The sequence below is a fragment of the Pseudophryne corroboree genome, chromosome 1, assembly GCF_028390025.1.
Source record: "Pseudophryne corroboree isolate aPseCor3 chromosome 1, aPseCor3.hap2, whole genome shotgun sequence".
NCBI lineage: Eukaryota > Metazoa > Chordata > Amphibia > Anura > Myobatrachidae > Pseudophryne > Pseudophryne corroboree.
Window position 1 is genome coordinate 12,241,058 of NC_086444.1, and position 17,451 is coordinate 12,258,508.

Consider the following 17,451-nt stretch of genomic DNA (forward strand, 5'->3'; position numbering starts at 1 on the left):
GCACCTACTGCCCTCACTAATTACCCCCCTGCTGTGCACCACATCAGCCAAGTGATCCCCAGCCTTCTTACATAGCACCTACTGCCCTCACTAATTACCCCCCTGCTGTGCACCACTCATCAGCCAAGTGATCCCCAGCCTTCTTACATAGCACCTACTGCCCTCACTAATTACCCCCTGCTGTGCACCACTCATCATCCAAGTTACCCCCAGCCCTCTTACATAGCACCTACCGCCCTCACTAATTACCCCCCTGCTGTGCACCAGTCATCATCCAAGTTATCCCCAGCCCTCTTACATAGCAACTACCGCCCTCACTAATTACCCCCCTGCTGTGCACCAGTCATCATCCAAGTTACCCCCAGCCCTCTTACATAGCACCTACCCCCTCACTAATTACCCCCCTGCTGTGCACCAGTCATCCAAGTTACCCCCAGCCCTCTTACATAGCACCTACACCCCTCACTAATTACCCCCCTGCTGTGCACCAGTCATCATCCAAGTTACCCCCAGCCCCCTTACATGGCACCTACCGCCCTCACTAATTACCTACCTGCTGTGCACCAATCATCCAAGTTACCCCCAGCCCTCTTACATAGCACCTACCCCCCTCACTAATTACCCCCCTGCTGTGCACCAGTCATCCAAGTTACCCCCAGCCCTCTTACAAAGCACCTACCCCCCCTCACTAATTACCCCCCTGCTGTGCACCAGTCATCCAAGTTACCCCCAGCCCTCTTACATAGCACCTACCCCCCCTCACTAATTACCCCCCTGCTGTGCACCAGTCATCCAAGTTACCCCCAGCCCTCTTACATAGCACCTACCCCCCCTCACTAATTACCCCCCTGCTGTGCACCACTCATCAGCCAAGTGATCCCCAGCCTTCTTACATAGCACCTACCGCCCTCACTAATTACCCCCCTGCTGTGCACCACTCATCAGCCAAGTGATTCCCAGCCTTCTTACATAGCACCTACTGCCCTCACTAATTACCCCCCTGCTGTGCACCACTCATCAGCCAAGTGATCCCCAGCCTTCTTACATAGCACCTACTGCCCTCACTAATTACCCCCCTGCTGTGCACCACTCATCAGCCAAGTAATCCCCAGCCTTCTTACATAGCACCTACTGCCCTCACTAATTACCCCCCTCACTCATCATCCAAGTTACCCCCAGCCCTCTTACATAGCACCTACCGCCCTCACTAATTACCCCCCTGCTGTGCACCAGTCATCATCCAAGTTACCCCCAGCCCTCTTACATAGCACCTACCCCCCTCACTAAGCCCAGGCATGATGTACACTACATAGATCAGTTACACAACTATAGCGTAATCAGGGATAACCCATATGGCAAGGTAAGTACCGGGTGATGGATAGGGTTAGGGCCCCATGTGCGTAAGGTTAGGGGACAGGGGAGGAGTACAATAGTTACCCCCTCCCCTGTCGGCATTCTAATTATATGGATGCTGGTGTCGGAAATGTGCCGGCCGGGATCCAGTATCACACCCCATGGTAGATATGCCACTTTCAGGTGCTGGAGACAAGGAGTCAATGCTGCAGCAGCTCCGGTGTATAGAGTAATGGCCTTAAAACACAGCAAACTGCAAGCTACTGTCCTCTGTTATCACACACACGGCCTGACAGTGTTCATTCAAGATCCTGGCCCCGGGATTGTTATCGCAGTTGGGATCCAGGCATCAGTATTTGGAGTGCTGGGATCAGACCAGTGGAGGTGTATTTCTTCTCCCTATACCACTTACGCTAACGGTCACTTTCTGTACAGAACTTACCCAGCAGCCTTTGCTTCAGACACATGCAATTCTTCATATTAACCCTTTTTCAGCATTGTATATACAAATACCAATATTATATTATATTAAAAGAACCAAAGCAGCAAAGTATTATACTGTAGTGTAATAAAACAATATTATTTTCCAGAAGCATGTTTATTCTGCAGCGGCTGCCCAGCATCAATATCCGCTGCCTCCAAGATGGGTACAATGACTACAGAACACAGCGAGATAAGATGTGACACACCCGGATATACCTAGAGACTGGGCCTGCGGAGAGAGACGCGTACAGGGGAAATCAGTAGCCAGACTAGTATTTCATGTGTCAACTTTATTACAGACTGGATACAGCGCAGAGATTACATCGAGAGAACGTGAGGCAGTCAGCAACGGACACTCAGGAATGTCGCTTATACTGGGAGACAGCTACTGTACTGGGGGCATTGGGACACAGACATATGGAAATATTACATGTACAACAGGGGCAAATCGGTTTTTATTTCAATATTTTTCCTTGAAGGTTTGAATTGCTTGAATGGCCATCTCTGTCTGCTTATTACTGTACAGAATCTCTCCGCATACAGTGGTGGAAGGAGAATATTACTGCATTGTGTCTGGGGTCAGCGCAGGGTGATGAAAGCGTGTAATAACCTGTAATATTACCTGGACAGCACACAGTACATACAGCATAAGATAATATCTCGCTGGGCGGAGCTGGAGGACTCGGTATTACAGTAATCCTTGTATTAGTGCAGAGATCAGAAACAGACATGAACTAAGGTCTCGGGCACTAGCCCCTGACAACACCACGTCCCCACATCAGGGTCCGGTCGCACCGCAGCTTAGACCAGAAGACAATCTGCTGCGGCCGGAGGGCAGACCGGCGCGGCGACAGGGAGAGGCGACATGCAATACACATACGGAGTCTTATAAATAACAGGCGTGTCGGAGGCTGTCGGCATAGGACGATATCACTCAGAAAGCGGTTTCACTTGTTTCGCTGCCTCCAGCTGCGAGAGGGTCTCATCCCACATAACAAAATGCTTGGACAGAAGCACGGTCTGGGTGCGCTGGTTAAGGACACACGTAACAAGGACAGAAGTCAGTCTTGTGTAATCGTCCTCCCGTACGCATTGTGATAACAGGAGCCCTAATACTCAGCATTACAGGAATAACGAAGGAACCGACGCAATACCCAGTATATGACTCTACAGAGACACGCTTACTGTCATGTGTTATAGGGCTGTGACCATGTACATAGAATATACATACTCCATAAATAACATTTCCTGTAAGGGATTACAGTGTCATTATTTCCTCAATGTATAAACAGAAAGAGACCATGTGTAGATACAGCTACAGTATATTTTCTATATAGACACCTCTGGCACATGCTATCTGGGCTTCATAGGAGCTGCGGGAGGAGGTTTCAGGATGACTCTCCCTCTGGTCTGGACCTCGCTCCTGGGAGGTGTAACGGCCCACTAATACCGATATCCTTTCTAAAACATACATTAAACCTCCTACCCCCTCATTCCCTGACATGCCCCCTCCTCCGGGACTGGAGACCACATGTCACAGTCCTGTGTATACCTAGAGCCACCTTTCCGGCACCAGTAACAGAGCTGTACAGCTGCTGCACGGCACACAGGGAGGAGACCCAGGGTGCGTGGTGCAGCGGCTAGAACCTATAACATAGTGATCGTCACAGGAAGCTTCCTCCACGTCGTCAGGCAGCAATTCTATGACCCTTGTAATCCGTCCTCACACCAGGGATACCCATACAAAGGATACCATTTTGTTGTAGTCCTCAAACATCTTCTTAGTTTCGGCTGTAATCTCATCGCACTGGTCCTGGTAAGACAAAGCCAATGGTTAGACCAGGTCCTGCCGGTCAGCGCGCACCTCTCATGTGACCCAGCTACCCTCTGATCTCTATAACACATTATCACATATACATGGGAAGATACAATAAGTACCTACATACCCCCGAAGGTGATCCTTACAGTGTCCTATTACTACCCGGCAGATGATCCCTACAGTGTCCTATTACTCCACCATGTCCCCTGCAAGTGATCCCTACAGTGTCCTATTACTCCCCCACGTCTCCTGCAAGTGATCCCTACAGTGTCCTATTACTCCTTCACATTCACTGCAGGTGATCCCTACAGTGTCCTGTTACTCCTTCACGTTCCCTGCAGGTGATCCCTACAGTGTCCTGTTACTCCCCCACACCCCCTGCAAGTGATCCCTACAGTGTCCTGTTACTCCCCCACGTCCCCTGCAAGTGATCCCTACAGTGTCCTGTTACTCCCCCACGTCCCATGCAGGTGATCCCTAAAGTGTCCTGTTACTCCCCCACATCCCCTGCAGGTGATCCCTAAAGTGTCATGTTACTCCCCCACGTCCCCTGCAGGTGATCCCTAAAGTGTCATGTTACTCCCCCACGTCCCCTGCAGGTGATCCCTACAGTGTCCTATTACTCCCCCACATCCCCTGCAGGTGATCCCTACTGTGTCCTGTTACTCCCCCACGTCCCCTGCAGGTGATCCCTACAGTGTCCTATTACTCCCCCACGTCCCCTGCACGTGATCCCTACAGTGTGCTATTACTCTCCCACATCCCCTGCAAGTGATCCCTACAGTGTCCTATTACTCCCCCACGTCCCCTGCACGTGATCCCTACAGTGTCTTATTACTCCCCCACGTCCCCTGCAGGTGATCCCTACAGTGTCCTATTACTCTCCCACATCCCCTGCAGGTGATCCCTACAGTGTCCTATTACTCACCCATGTACCCTGCAGGTGATCCCTACAGTGTCCTATTACTCCCCCACATCCCCTGCATGTGATCCCTACAGTGTCCTGTTACTCCCCCACATCCCCTGCAGGTGATCCCTACAGTGTCCTGTTACTCCCCCACATCCCCTACAGGTGATCCCTACAGTGTCCTATTACTCCCCCATGTCCCCTGCAGGTGATCCCTACAGTGTACTGTTACTCCTTCACATTCACTGCAGGTGATCCCTACAGTGTCCTATTACTCCCCCACATCCCCTGCAGGTGATCCCTACAGTGTCCTGTTACTCCCCCACGTCCCCTGCAGGTGATCCCTACAGTGTCCTGTTACTCCTTCACATTCACTGCAGGTGATCCCTACAGTGTCCTGTTACTCCCCCACATCCCCTGCAGGTGATCCCTACAGTGTCCTATTACTCCCCCACATCCCCTGCAGGTGATCCCTACAGTGTCCTGTTACTCCCCCACATCCCCTGCAGGTGATCCCTACAGTGTCCTGTTACTCCCCCACATCCCCTGCAGGTGATCCCTACAGTGTCCTGTTACTCCCCCACATCCCCTACAGGTGATCCCTACAGTGTCCTGTTACTCCTTCACATTCACTGCAGGTGATCCCTACAGTGTCCTATTACTCCCCCACATCCCCTGCAGGTGATCCCTACAGTGTCCTGTTACTCCCCCACGTCCCCTGCAGGTGATCCCTACAGTGTCCTGTTACTCCTTCACATTCACTGCAGGTGATCCCTACAGTGTCCTGTTACTCCCCCACATCCCCTGCAGGTGATCCCAACAGTGTCCTATTACTCCCCCACATCCCCTGCAGGTGATCCCTACAGTGTCCTGTTACTCCTTCACATCCCCTGCAGGTGATCCCTACAGTGTCCTGTTACTCCCCATGTACCCTCTGCAGCAGCTGCTGTGACCACTATGGGGTAAGTAAGCCTGACACTCACAAGCTGTCACACGCGAGACACCCACTGACTCACAGATAACTGCTGAGACTATAAGTAGCCCCCACGTAGCTTCCTGGGACCCCAGATTCTCCATGGTGACATTTATATTGATGAGTCTTACAGGACCCTCATTCTGCTGCTAGTTATTTACAGCTCAGCGCAGGAAACTCACCTGTTGCTTTATGTGCACCTGGGACAGAGCTTGTAACTTGGAGGCCTGAGCTGGAACCGCTGTAGACACAGAAATGTGAGATACGGACATTAATGTACAATGCGCTCAATAGTCAGATATAACACGTGACAGTCTCCTATAAATAACATTTATAATTAAATGTATTACACTATAAATATACAGCCACCCTGTCTCACACAGACACCAGAACTGTCCCCAAACTGACATCAATAACGTCGTCACCAGGGCTAAACATTATCAGGCACTCTAACCTCACATCACATTGTACAGTCCTGTACGTCTCTATCATCAGGTCACCAGATAGTATATAATAGTGACATTACCAGGCACTCTAACCTCACATCACCTTGTACAGTCCTGTACGTCTCTATCATCAGGTCACCAGATAGTATATAATAGTGACATTAATAGGCACTCTAACCTCACATCACCTTGTACAGTCCTGTACGTCTCTATCATCAGGTCACCAGATAGTATATAATAGTGACATTAATAGGCACTCTAACCTCACATCACCTTGTACAGTCCTGTACGTCTCTATCATCAGGTCACCAGATAGTATATAATAGTGACATTAATAGGCACTCTAACCTCACATGCACCTTGTACAGTCCTGTACGTCTCTATCATCAGGTCACCAGATAGTATATAATAGTGACATTAATAGGCACTCTAACCTCACATCACCTTGTACAGTCCTGTACGTCTCTATCATCAGGTCACCAGATAGTATATAGTAGTGACATTACCAGGCACTCTAACCTCACATCACCGTGTACAGTCCTGTATGTCTCTATCATCAGGTCACCAGATAGTATATAATAGTGACATTAATAGGCACTCTAACCTCACATCACCTTGTACAGTCCTGTACGTCTCTATCATCAGGTCACCAGATAGTATATAGTAGTGACATTACCAGGCACTCTAACCTCACATCACCTTGTACAGTCCTGTACGTCTCTATCATCAGGTCACCAGATAGTATATAGTAGTGACATTACCAGGCACTCTAACCTCACATCACCTTGTACAGTCCTGTACGTCTCTATCATCAGGTCACCAGATAGTATATAATAGTGACATTAATAGGCACTCTAACCTCACATCACCTTGTACAGTCCTGTATGTCTCTATCATCAGGTCACCAGATAGTATATAATAGTGACATTAATAGACACTCTAACCTCACATCACCTTGTACAGTCCTGTACGTCTCTATCATCAGGTCACCAGATAGTATATAATAGTGACATTACCAGGCACTCTAACCTCACATGCACATTGTACAGTCCTGTATGTCTCTATCATCAGGCCACCAGATAGTATATAATAGTGACATTAATAGGCACTCTAACCTCACATCACCTTGTACAGTCCTGTACGTCTCTATCATCAGGTCACCAGATAGTATATAATAGTGATATTAATAGGCACTCTAACCTCACATCACCTTGTACAGTCCTGTACGTCTCTATCATCAGGTCACCAGATAGTATATAATAGTGACATTACCAGGCACTCTAACCTCACATGCACCTTGTACAGTCCTGTACGTCTCTATCATCAGGTCACCAGATAGTATATAATAGTGACATTAATAGGCACTCTAACCTCACATCACCTTGTACAGTCCTGTACGTCTCTATCATCAGGTCACCAGATAGTATATAATAGTGACATTAATAGGCACTCTAACCTCACATGCACCTTGTACAGTCCTGTACGTCTCTATCATCAGGTCACCAGATAGTATATAATAGTGACATTAATAGGCACTCTAACCTCACTACACATTGTACAGTCCTGTACGTCTCTATCATCAGGTCACCAGATAGTATATAATAGTGACATTAATAGGCACTCTAACCTCACATCACCTTGTACAGTCCTGTACGTCTCTATCATCAGGTCACCAGATAGTATATAATAGTGACATTAATAGGCACTCTAACCTCACTACACATTGTACAGTCCTGTACGTCTCTATCATCAGGTCACCAGATAGTATATAATAGTGACATTAATAGGCACTCTAACCTCACATGCACCTTGTACAGTCCTGTACGTCTCTATCATCAGGTCACCAGATAGTATATAATAGTGACATTAATAGGCACTCTAACCTCACATGCACCTTGTACAGTCCTGTACGTCTCTATCATCAGGTCACCAGATAGTATATAATAGTGACATTACCAGGCACTCTAACCTCACTACACATTGTACAGTCCTGTACGTCTCTATCATCAGGCCACCAGATAGTATATAATAGTGACATTAATAGGCACTCTAACCTCACATGCACCTTGTACGGTCCTGTACGTCTCTATCATCAGGTCACCAGATAGTATATAATAGTGACATTACCAGGCACTCTAACCTCACTACACATTGTACAGTCCTGTACGTCTCTATCATCAGGCCACCAGATAGTATATAATAGTGACATTAATAGGCACTCTAACCTCACATGCACCTTGTACAGTCCTGTACGTCTCTATCATCAGGCCACCAGATAGTATATAATAGTGACATTAATAGGCACTCTAACCTCACATGCACCTTGTACGGTCCTGTACGTCTCTATCATCAGGTCACCAGATAGTATATAATAGTGACATTAATAGGCACTCTAACCTCACATGCACCTTGTACAGTCCTGTACGTCTCTATCATCAGGTCACCAGATAGTATATAATAGTGACATTAATAGGCACTCTAACCTCACATCACCTTGTACAGTCCTGTACGTCTCTATCATCAGGCCACCAGATAGTATATAATAGTGATATTACCAGGCACTCTAACCTCACATCACCTTGTACAGTCCTGTACGTCTCTATCATCAGGTCACCAGATAGTATATAATAGTGACATTACCAGGCACTCTAACCTCACATGCACCTTGTACAGTCCTGTACGTCTCTATCATCAGGTCACCAGATAGTATATAATAGTGACATTACCAGGCACTCTAACCTCACATGCTCCTTGTACAGTCCTGTACGTCTCTATCATCAGGTCACCAGATAGTATATAATAGTGACATTAATAGGCACTCTAACCTCACATCACATTGTACAGTCCTGTACGTCTCTATCAGGTCACCAGATAGTATATAATAGTGACATTAATAGGCACTCTAACCTCACATCACCTTGTACAGTCCTGTACGTCTCTATCATCAGGTCACCAGATAGTATATAATAGTGACATTAATAGGCACTCTAACCTCACATCACCTTGTACAGTCCTGTACGTCTCTATCATCAGGTCACCAGATAGTATATAATAGTGACATTACCAGGCACTCTAACCTCACATGCACCTTGTACAGTCCTGTACGTCTCTATCATCAGGTCACCAGATAGTATATAATAGTGACATTACCAGGCACTCTAACCTCACATGCACATTGTACAGTCCTGTACGTCTCTATCATCAGGCCACCAGATAGTATATAATAGTGACATTAATAGACACTCTAACCTCACATCACCTTGTACAGTCCTGTACGTCTCTATCATCAGGTCACCAGATAGTATATAATAGTGACATTAATAGGCATTCTAACCTCACATGCACCTTGTACAGTCCTGTACGTCTCTATCATCAGGTCACCAGATAGTATATAATAGTGACATTAATAGGCATTCTAACCTCACATGCACATTGTACAGTCCTGTACGTCTCTATTATCAGGCCACCAGATAGTATATAATAGTGACATTACCAGGCATTCTAACCTCACATCACCTTGTACAGTCCTGTACGTCTCTATCATCAGGTCACCAGATAGTATATAATAGTGACATTAATAGGCACTCTAACCTCACATGCACCTTGTACAGTCCTGTACGTCTCTATCATCAGGCCACCAGATAGTATATAATAGTGACATTACCAGGCACTCTAACCTCACATGCACCTTGTACAGTCCTGTATGTCTCTATCATCAGGTCCCCAGATAGTATATAATAGTGACATTAATAGGCACTCTAACCTCACATGCACCTTGTACAGTCCTGTACATCTCTATCATCAGGCCACCAGATAGTATATAATAGTGACATTAATAGGCACTCTAACCTCACTTGCACATTGTACAGTCCTGTACGTCTCTATCATCAGGTCACCAGATAGTATATAATAGTGACATTAATAGGCACTCTAACCTCACATGCACCTTGTACAGTCCTGTACGTCTCTATCATCAGGTCACCAGATAGTATATAACAGTGACATTACCAGGCACTCTAACCTCACATCACCTTGTACAGTCCTGTACGTCTCTATCATCAGGTCACCAGATAGTATATAATAGTGACATTAATAGGCACTCTAACCTCACATCACCTTGTACAGTCCTGTACGTCTCTATCATCAGGCCACCAGATAGTATATAATAGTGACATTAATAGGCACTCTAACCTCACATCACCTTGTACAGTCCTGTACGTCTCTATCATCAGGTCACCAGATAGTATATAATAGTGACATTACCAGGCACTCTAACCTCACATGCACATTGTACAGTCCTGTACGTCTCTATCATCAGGTCACCAGATAGTATATAATAGTGACATTAATAGACACTCTAACCTCACATCACCTTGTACAGTCCTGTACGTCTCTATCATCAGGCCACCAGATAGTATATAATAGTGACATTAATAAATAGGCACTCTAACCTCACATGCACCTTGTACAGTCCTGTACGTCTCTATCATCAGGCCACCAGATAGTATATAATAGTGACATTAATAGGCACTCTAACCTCACATGCACCTTGTACAGTCCTGTACGTCTCTATCATCAGGCCACCAGATAGTATATAATAGTGACATTACCAGGCACTCTAACCTCACATCACCTTGTACTGTCCTGTACGTCTCTATCATCAGGTCCCCAGATAGTATATAATAGTGACATTAATAGGCACTCTAACCTCACATGCACCTTGTACAGTCCTGTACGTCTCTATCATCAGGTCACCAGATAGTATATAATAGTGACATTAATAGGCACTCTAACCTCACATCACCTTGTACAGTCCTGTACGTCTCTATCATGAGGCCACCAGATAGTATATAATAGTGACATTAATAGGCACTCTAACCTCACATGCACCTTGTACAGTCCTGTACGTCTCTATCATCAGGCCACCAGATAGTATATAATAGTGATATTACCAGGCACTCTAACCTCACATGCACCTTGTACAGTCCTGTACGTCTCTATCATCAGGCCACCAGATAGTATATAATAGTGACATTACCAGGCACTCTAACCTCACATCACCTTGTACGGTCCTGTACGTCTCTATCATCAGGTCACCAGATAGTATATAATAGTGACATTAATAGGCACTCTAACCTCACATCACCTTGTACAGTCCTGTACGTCTCTATCATCAGGCCACCAGATAGTATATAATAGTGATATTACCAGGCACTCTAACCTCACATCACCTTGTACAGTCCTGTACGTCTCTATCATCAGGTCACCAGATAGTATATAATAGTGACATTACCAGGCACTCTAACCTCACATGCACATTGTACAGTCCTGTACGTCTCTATCATCAGGTCCCCAGATAGTATATAATAGTGACATTAATAGGCACTCTAACCTCACATGCACCTTGTACAGTCCTGTACGTCTCTATCATCAGGTCACCAGATAGTATATAATAGTGACATTACCAGGCACTCTAACCTCACATTACATTGTACAGTCCTGTACGTCTCTATCATCAGGTCACCAGATAGTATATAATAGTGACATTAATAGGCACTCTAACCTCACATGCACCTTGTACGGTCCTGTACGTCTCTATCATCAGGTCACCAGATAGTATATAATAGTGACATTAATAGGCACTCTAACCTCACTACACATTGTACAGTCCTGTACGTCTCTATCATCAGGTCACCAGATAGTATATAATAGTGACATTAATAGGCACTCTAACCTCACATGCACCTTGTACAGTCCTGTACGTCTCTATCATCAGGTCACCAGATAGTATATAATAGTGACATTACCAGGCACTCTAACCTCACATCACCTTGTACGGTCCTGTACGTCTCTATCATCAGGTCACCAGATAGTATATAATAGTGACATTAATAGGCACTCTAACCTCACATCACCTTGTACAGTCCTGTACGTCTCTATCATCAGGTCACCAGATAGTATATAGTAGTGACATTGCCAGGCACTCTAACCTCACATCACCTTGTACGGTCCTGTACGTCTCTATCATCAGGCCACCAGATAGTATATAATAGTGATATTACCAGGCACTCTAACCTCACATGCACCTTGTACAGTCCTGTACGTCTCTATCATCAGGCCACCAGATAGTATATAATAGTGACATTACCAGGCACTCTAACCTCACATCACCTTGTACGGTCCTGTACGTCTCTATCATCAGGTCACCAGATAGTATATAATAGTGACATTAATAGGCACTCTAACCTCACATCACCTTGTACAGTCCTGTACGTCTCTATCATCAGGTCACCAGATAGTATATAATAGTGACATTACCAGGCACTCTAACCTCACATGCACCTTGTACAGTCCTGTACGTCTCTATCATCAGGTCCCCAGATAGTATATAATAGTGACATTAATAGGCACTCTAACCTCACTTGCACATTGTACAGTCCTGTACGTCTCTATCATCAGGTCACCAGATAGTATATAATAGTGACATTACCAGGCACTCTAACCTCACATCACCTTGTACAGTCCTGTACGTCTCTATCATCAGGTCACCAGATAGTATATAATAGTGACATTACCAGGCACTCTAACCTCACATGCACCTTGTACAGTCCTGTACGTCTCTATCATCAGGTCCCCAGATAGTATATAATAGTGACATTAATAGGCACTCTAACCTCACATCACATTGTACAGTCCTGTACGTCTCTATCATCAGGCCACCAGATAGTATATAATAGTGACATTACCAGGCACTCTAACCTCACATGCACCTTGTACAGTCCTGTATGTCTCTATCATCAGGTCCCCAGATAGTATATAATAGTGACATTAATAGGCACTCTAACCTCACATGCACCTTGTACAGTCCTGTACATCTCTATCATCAGGCCACCAGATAGTATATAATAGTGACATTAATAGGCACTCTAACCTCACTTGCACATTGTACAGTCCTGTACGTCTCTATCATCAGGTCACCAGATAGTATATAATAGTGACATTACCAGGCACTCTAACCTCACATGCACCTTGTACAGTCCTGTACGTCTCTATCATCAGGTCACCAGATAGTATATAATAGTGACATTAATAGGAACTCTAACCTCACATGCACCTTGTACGGTCCTGTACGTCTCTATCATCAGGTCACCAGATAGTATATAATAGTGACATTAATAGGCACTCTAACCTCACTACACATTGTACAGTCCTGTACGTCTCTATCATCAGGTCACCAGATAGTATATAATAGTGACATTAATAGGCACTCTAACCTCACATGCACCTTGTACAGTCCTGTACGTCTCTATCATCAGGTCACCAGATAGTATATAATAGCGACATTACCAGGCACTCTAACCTCACATGCACCTTGTACAGTCCTGTATGTCTCTATCATCAGGTCACCAGATAGTATATAATAGTGACATTAATAGGCACTCTAACCTCACATTACCTTGTACAGTCCTGTACGTCTCTATCATCAGGTCACCAGATAGTATATAATAGTGACATTAATAGGCACTCTAACCTCACATGCACCTTGTACGGTCCTGTACGTCTCTATCATCAGGTCACCAGATAGTATATAATAGTGACATTACCAGGCACTCTAACCTCACATGCACCTTGTACAGTCCTGTATGTCTCTATCATCAGGTCACCAGATAGTATATAATAGTGACATTAATAGGCACTCTAACCTCACATCACCTTGTACAGTCCTGTACGTCTCTATCATCAGGCCACCAGATAGTATATAATAGTGACATTAATAGGCACTCTAACCTCACATCACCTTGTACAGTTCTGTACGTCTCTATCATCAGGTCACCAGATAGTATATAGTAGTGACATTACCAGGCACTCTAACCTCACATCACCTTGTACAGTCCTGTACGTCTCTATCATCAGGTCACCAGATAGTATATAATAGTGACATTACCAGGCACTCTAACCTCACATCACCTTGTACAGTCCTGTACGTCTCTATCATCAGGTCAGCAGATAGTATATAGTAGTGACATTACCAGGCACTCTAACCTCACATCACCTTGTACAGTCCTGTACGTCTCTATCATCAGGTCACCAGATAGTATATAATAGTGACATTAATAGGCACTCTAACCTCACATGCTCCTTGTACAGTCCTGTACGTCTCTATCATCAGGTCACCAGATAGTATATAATAGTGACATTAATAGGCACTCTAACCTCACATCACCTTGTACAGTCCTGTACGTCTCTATCATCAGGCCACCAGATAGTATATAATAGTGACATTAATAGGCACTCTAACCTCACATGCACCTTGTACAGTCCTGTACGTCTCTATCATCAGGTCACCAGATAGTATATAATAGTGACATTAATAGGCACTCTAACCTCACATCACATTGTACAGTCCTGTACGTCTCTATCATCAGGTCACCAGATAGTATATAATAGTGACATTAATAGGCACTCTAACCTCACATCACCTTGTACAGTCCTGTACGTCTCTATCATCAGGTCACCAGATAGTATATAATAGTGACATTAATAGGCACTCTAACCTCACATGCACCTTGTACAGTCCTGTACGTCTCTATCATCAGGTCACCAGATAGTATATAGTAGTGACATTAATAGGCACTCTAACCTCACATGCACCTTGTACAGTCCTGTACGTCTCTATCATCAGGTCACCAGATAGTATATAAAATAGTGATATTACCAGGCACTCTAACCTCACATGCACCTTGTACAGTCCTGTACATCTCTATCATCAGGTCACCAGATAGTATATAATAGTGACATTAATAGACACTCTAACCTCACATGCACCTTGTACAGTCCTGTACGTCTCTATCATCAGGCCACCAGATAGTATATAATAGTGACATTAATAGGCACTCTAACCTCACATGCACCTTGTACAGTCCTGTACGTCTCTATCATCAGGTCACCAGATAGTATATAATAGTGACATTAATAGGCACTCTAACCTCACATGCACCTTGTACAGTCATGTACGTCTCTATCATCAGGTCCCCAGACAGTATATAATAGTGACATTAATAGGCACTCTAACCTCACTTGCACCTTGTACAGTCCTGTACGTCTCTATCATCAGGTCACCAGATAGTATATAATAGTTGCATTACCAGGCACTCTAACCTCACATGCACCTTGTACTGTCCTGTACGTCTCTATCATCAGGTCACCAGATAGTATATAATAGTGACTACAGAGCATTTCTCCAGACCTCGTTCCATTACATTTACGCCCCAGTTTATCGGGTGTGAGAATGAAGTAACAGCCTCAAGTTAATTTCTGTAACATTACTCAAAGTGGAGATGTATGAACTGTTCTACAGAAAACATTACGTAAGAAAGCGGAATAACCCATAGCAACCTAAGCCATGCAGCATTATATGTAGAATCTGTTGGGCCAAGACCTTTCTAAATCATATTCATATCCAAGCAGACTACAGTCATTAACAGTGCAGTACTGTGTTGGTGGGAAGAGAAGCAGTCAGTAACAGTGCAGTACTGTGTTGGTGGGAAGAGAAGCAGTCAGTAACAGTGCAGTACTGTGTTGGTGGGAAGAGAAGCAGTCAGTAACAGTGCAGTACTGGGCTGGTGGGAAGAGAAGCAGTCTGTAACAGTGCAGTACTGTGCAGGTGGGAAGAGAAGCAGTCAGTAACAGTGCAGTACTGTGCTGGTGGGAAGAGAAGCAGTCAGTAACAGTGCAGTACTGTGCTGGTGGGAAGAGAAGCAGTCAGTAACAGTGCAGTACTGTGTTGGTGGGAAGAGAAGCAGTCAGTAACCGTGCAGTACTGTGCTGGTGGGAAGAGAAGCAGTCAGTAACAGTGCGGTACTGTGCTGGTGGGAAGAGAAGCAGTCCGTAACGGTACAGTACTGTGCTGGTGGGAAGAGAAGCAGTCCATAACGGTACAGTACTGTGCTGGTGGGAAGAGAAGCAATCAGTAACGGTACAGTACTGTGCTGGTGGGAAGAGAAGCAATCTGTAACGGTACAGTACTGTGCTGGTGGGAAGAGAAGCAGTCAGTAACGGTACAGTACTGTGCTGGTGGGAAGAGAAGCAGTCAGTAACGGTACAGTACTGTGCTGGTGGGAAGAGAAGCAGTCAGTAACGGTACAGTACTGTGCTGGTGGGAAGAGAAGCAGTCAGTAACGGTACAGTACTGTGCTGGTGGGAAGAGAAGCAGTCAGTAACAGTGCAGTACTGTGCTGGTGGGAAGAGAAGCAGTCAGTAACGGTACAGTACTGTGCTGGTGGGAAGAGAAGCAGTCAGTAACGGTACAGTACTGTGCTGGTGGGAAGAGAAGCAGTCAGTAACAGTGCAGTACTGTGCTGGTGGGAAGAGAAGCAGTCAGTAACGGTACAGTACTGTGCTGGTGGGAAGAGAAGCAGTCAGTAACGGTACAGTACTGTGCAGGTGGGAAGAGAAGCAGTCAGTAACAGTACGTTACTGTGCTGGTGGGTAAGAGAAGCAGTCTGTAACAGTGCAGTACTGTGCTGGTGGGAAGAGAAGCAGTCAGTAACAGTGCAGTACTGTGCTGGTGGGAAGAGAAGCAGTCAGTAACAGTACGTTACTGTGCTGGTGGGAAGAGAAGCAGTCTGTAACAGTGCAGTACTGTGCTGGTGGGAAGAGAAGCAGTCAGTAACAGTGCAGTACTGTGCTGGTGGGAAGAGAAGCAGTCAGTAACAGTGCAGTACTGTGCTGGTGGGAAGAGAAGCAGTCAGTAACAGTGCAGTACTGTGCTGGTGGGAAGAGAAGCAGTCAGTAACAGTGCAGTACTGTGCTGGTGGGAAGAGAAGCAGTCAGTAACAGTGCAGTACTGTGCTGGTGGGAAGAGAAGCAGGCAGTGATATGGATAAGTGAATACAAAATGGAAGCTGGATGTCAGTTTGTCTATTGCTTAAAAGAAACTGTTGTTTTAAATGTGATTTTTATATGTTTGCAAAAACTTAGATTTTTAGTCAAAACAAGAAGTTAAGGCCAGCTGCGCAGTGTATCATAAGACTGCGGTTAGCTAGTGTTTTGCAAAATAAGGAATTGTATTTTGCAGAATAAAGATAATTAAAAGTAGGTGAAAGGTAAAATGTATTTTGATATTAAACAGTCATAATCACAAGATGTTGAGCCAATTAATTGGAAATCCCCCAGAAGGGGAGTATATGAATTAATAATATATTCTGATAAATGAATTGTGATTGGTTTATGTATATGATTGGTCTGCAAATTTGATTGGATCATGTAACGCTGTAATGACAAGTATATAAGATGAAATCAATGTGTCAATGTTCAGTTCATGATATTCTTTTATCGTGAGCCCTGTGAATTTCACAATGCAATAAATCTACCAAAGAGACTTCATTGATCTTAAATTATTTGAAACGGCTATATCAGGCAGTAACAGTGCAGTACTGTGCTGGTGGGAAGAGAAGCAGTCAGTAACAGT

At 45.0% G+C, this 17,451-nt stretch overlaps 1 protein-coding gene across 2 annotated transcripts in view; it reads right to left on the bottom strand.

Annotated features, from left to right (window-relative positions):
- Window positions 1-2,111: 2,111 nt before the first annotated feature.
- DCTN3 (dynactin subunit 3) overlaps window positions 2,112-17,451 on the bottom strand; it is an 81,559-nt gene continuing 66,219 nt past the window's right edge. For both annotated transcript variants that reach the window (XM_063957495.1, XM_063957496.1), the window contains 3 exons: window positions 5,718-5,776; window positions 3,590-3,649; window positions 2,112-2,856 (listed from right to left, as the gene is read on the bottom strand). In XM_063957495.1, the coding sequence (XP_063813565.1) occupies window positions 2,767-2,856; window positions 3,590-3,649; window positions 5,718-5,776 (209 nt within the window). In that variant the 3' untranslated portion in view covers window positions 2,112-2,766. The remainder of the gene's footprint in view (window positions 2,857-3,589; window positions 3,650-5,717; window positions 5,777-17,451) is intronic.